At 40.5% G+C, this 2,500-nt stretch overlaps 1 protein-coding gene across 1 annotated transcript in view; it reads right to left on the minus strand.

The window, feature by feature from the left end:
* Nucleotides 1–2,500, minus strand: part of LOC119576814 (neprilysin-1-like) — a 20,964-nt gene that overhangs the window by 12,236 nt on the left and 6,228 nt on the right. The window contains 5 exon segments of the mRNA XM_037924464.1: nucleotides 102–235; nucleotides 609–717; nucleotides 1,224–1,608; nucleotides 1,729–1,842; nucleotides 2,431–2,500. The exon segment at nucleotides 2,431–2,500 is cut by the window's right edge and continues 38 nt beyond it. Coding sequence (XP_037780392.1) covers nucleotides 102–235; nucleotides 609–717; nucleotides 1,224–1,608; nucleotides 1,729–1,842; nucleotides 2,431–2,500 — 812 coding nt within the window.

Below are 2,500 nucleotides of genomic sequence, written 5' to 3' on the forward strand. Positions count from 1 at the left end.
GTGTGTGTGTGTGTGTATATATATATATATATATATATATTCCACTCATATATTAAGCCAAATAAAAAAACAGCTGCATAACCCACTCTCCCTCTACCTACCAGTGTCCATGCAAGCCTCATAGAAGCGGTTAACCATATGCAGAGGTTCAGCCTCGCTCGGTGAGACGGGACTCTCGAGAATGAGGCGAAGGCGTTTAGTCAAGACGTCTCCTGCTTCGTAGAATGTGCCGGTGCTGAAGGAGGAGAGGGAGATCAGAAACAGTGAATTTTGTTTATTGTATGTGTAGTAATGGAATCAGATAAAGAAATAAATAAACACAAACACACATATATACACAATATATACACGTATATACACGAATATACACAAACACACACATACACACAGATACACACAAACAAACAAACAAACACGTACACGCACATACACACAAACAAACAAAACAAACACATACACAAACAAACACACACGCCCACACACGCCCACACATATATTCACATACATAAGCACAAACACACACAAATAAACACACACCTGCCATTTAAAGTAAGGACAACTCGACAAAAACGGGACAAAATTCTCGACCTGCGAGAAGGGGTACTCACGCTCCTGACTCGGGGATCGGGTGTTTGTCCATCCATCCCCCGCACGCGAATTGGTAAAAATTCTCGCAGGGATTCGCTGAAAGGTCGAGGCTCTCCGAGATCTGCGAGGCTGGAGGTCAAGAAGGCGGTGTTAGGTCATAGAAGGTTAAGATTCGAGCAGGAATTCCTGAGACGAAGTAATGTTGTTGTTGTTTTCTTTTTGTTTGTTTGTTTTTTACTCTTAAGGGTTAGAGTTCCTATAGGGACAAATGATTCGTTCGTGAGAAGTGGGTTTCGAGATGTGGTCGTGGAAAATTATTTATATCGGAAAAGAAGATACATAATAGTAAATAAACAGGGAAAGAGACGAACATGCTGAAGTCAGAAGAATGTAAAGAATGATGAATAATGTACAAGAGACGACCAAACAGGCACGTGAGGGTAATACATGAAACCACACGAAAAAAAATAGAACATTGGGTAAGGTGATCAAGGACTAATATCAGTGGGATTCAAGCATCCTGAGGGGGATCAGCTGACCCCAAATTTGGTGAGTGACCTTGAGATAAAATGGACTTGCTTGGCATTTCGGATTAGGATGAATTGTGCGTTTTGATAATTAGACGGTAGTTTTACCTGCTACTGCACACTCAGGCGTCTCGCACACTACGAATTCTTTGTTGTGAGGTGACTCTAGTTCTGTCGCGTGATTCTCCTTTTTAGCAGGATTCTCCACCTTTTCCGCGACCTTCTCCTGCTTTTTCGCGGGATTCTCCACCTTTTCCGCGGGATTCTCCATCTTTTCCGCGACCTTCTCCGGCTTTTCCGCGGACTTCTCCACCTTTTTCTCGTGATTCTTCTCTTCCTCCTTTACCTCCGCCTCTTTTACTTCCCCCTCACCAGTCTCTACTTTCGTTGCAGTATCTCTTTGTTCTCTTTTCTTCTCCACCTCCTTTGCTTCCTCCTTGTCTCCCGTCCTGGGCTGGTCGTGCTCGGTAGGATTCTCCAACTGGACGACCTCCTGAGGATATCAGCTGATCAGGGAACCACTTCTACAACCCATACTTCACCAACTCACATTCCAGACGAAGACTTATAAGCAAACTAGAAAATCAAAGGGAAAAAAAAAAGGTCGCAATACCTGTTTGAAGTTGGGGTCATCAGGAGGAGGAACAAATGAAGCTTGAAAGCGGCTCGGAGGATAAGGACGCGGCCCTCCTTCGTAAGCTTCGTCGTTCTCAAGCTTTACCTGAACCTGGAAATGTGTTTGATCCTTAGGTCCTTTGTCTTAACACTTGGCATGCATGAATATATGCGTGTATGATATATACGGTATATATAAGTATGTAATATATATAGATATGTAACATATATAAATATGTAATAGATGTGAATGTATAATATATATAGATATGTAATATATATAAATATGTAATGTATATGAATACGTAATATGTAATAAATATACAGATATAAAAATACGTTTGATCCCTAGGTATTCCATCTTCATAGTTGACATGTATATATGAATAAATATATGTGTATAAAATGAACAGTTTATATATATATAACATATATAAACATGCAATATAAATGTGCAATAGATATATGAATATAAAAATTCGCATATTCTTAGGCACTCCGTCTTCACCCTTGATTAAAATTCTTGTTCAAACACGCGTATGTGATATATGTCTGTCTGTCACATAGAACAAAATTCTCTATCAATAAAACCGAGAGAGTTACTGTACGTGCTAACAGACTTAATGTATTTACAGGTTACCAACTTTCGCGGACGGACTTGTACTTAAAAGAGTGAGTATGTCTAAAATATCTTCATTACCTCCTTGAACTCAGGCTCTGCAATCTCCTGCTCGACCGCTGCTGTCTTCTGAGATGCCTGCTGCCCATCC

The sequence above is a fragment of the Penaeus monodon genome, chromosome 9, assembly GCF_015228065.2.
Source record: "Penaeus monodon isolate SGIC_2016 chromosome 9, NSTDA_Pmon_1, whole genome shotgun sequence".
Classification (NCBI taxonomy): Eukaryota; Metazoa; Arthropoda; class Malacostraca; order Decapoda; family Penaeidae; genus Penaeus; species Penaeus monodon.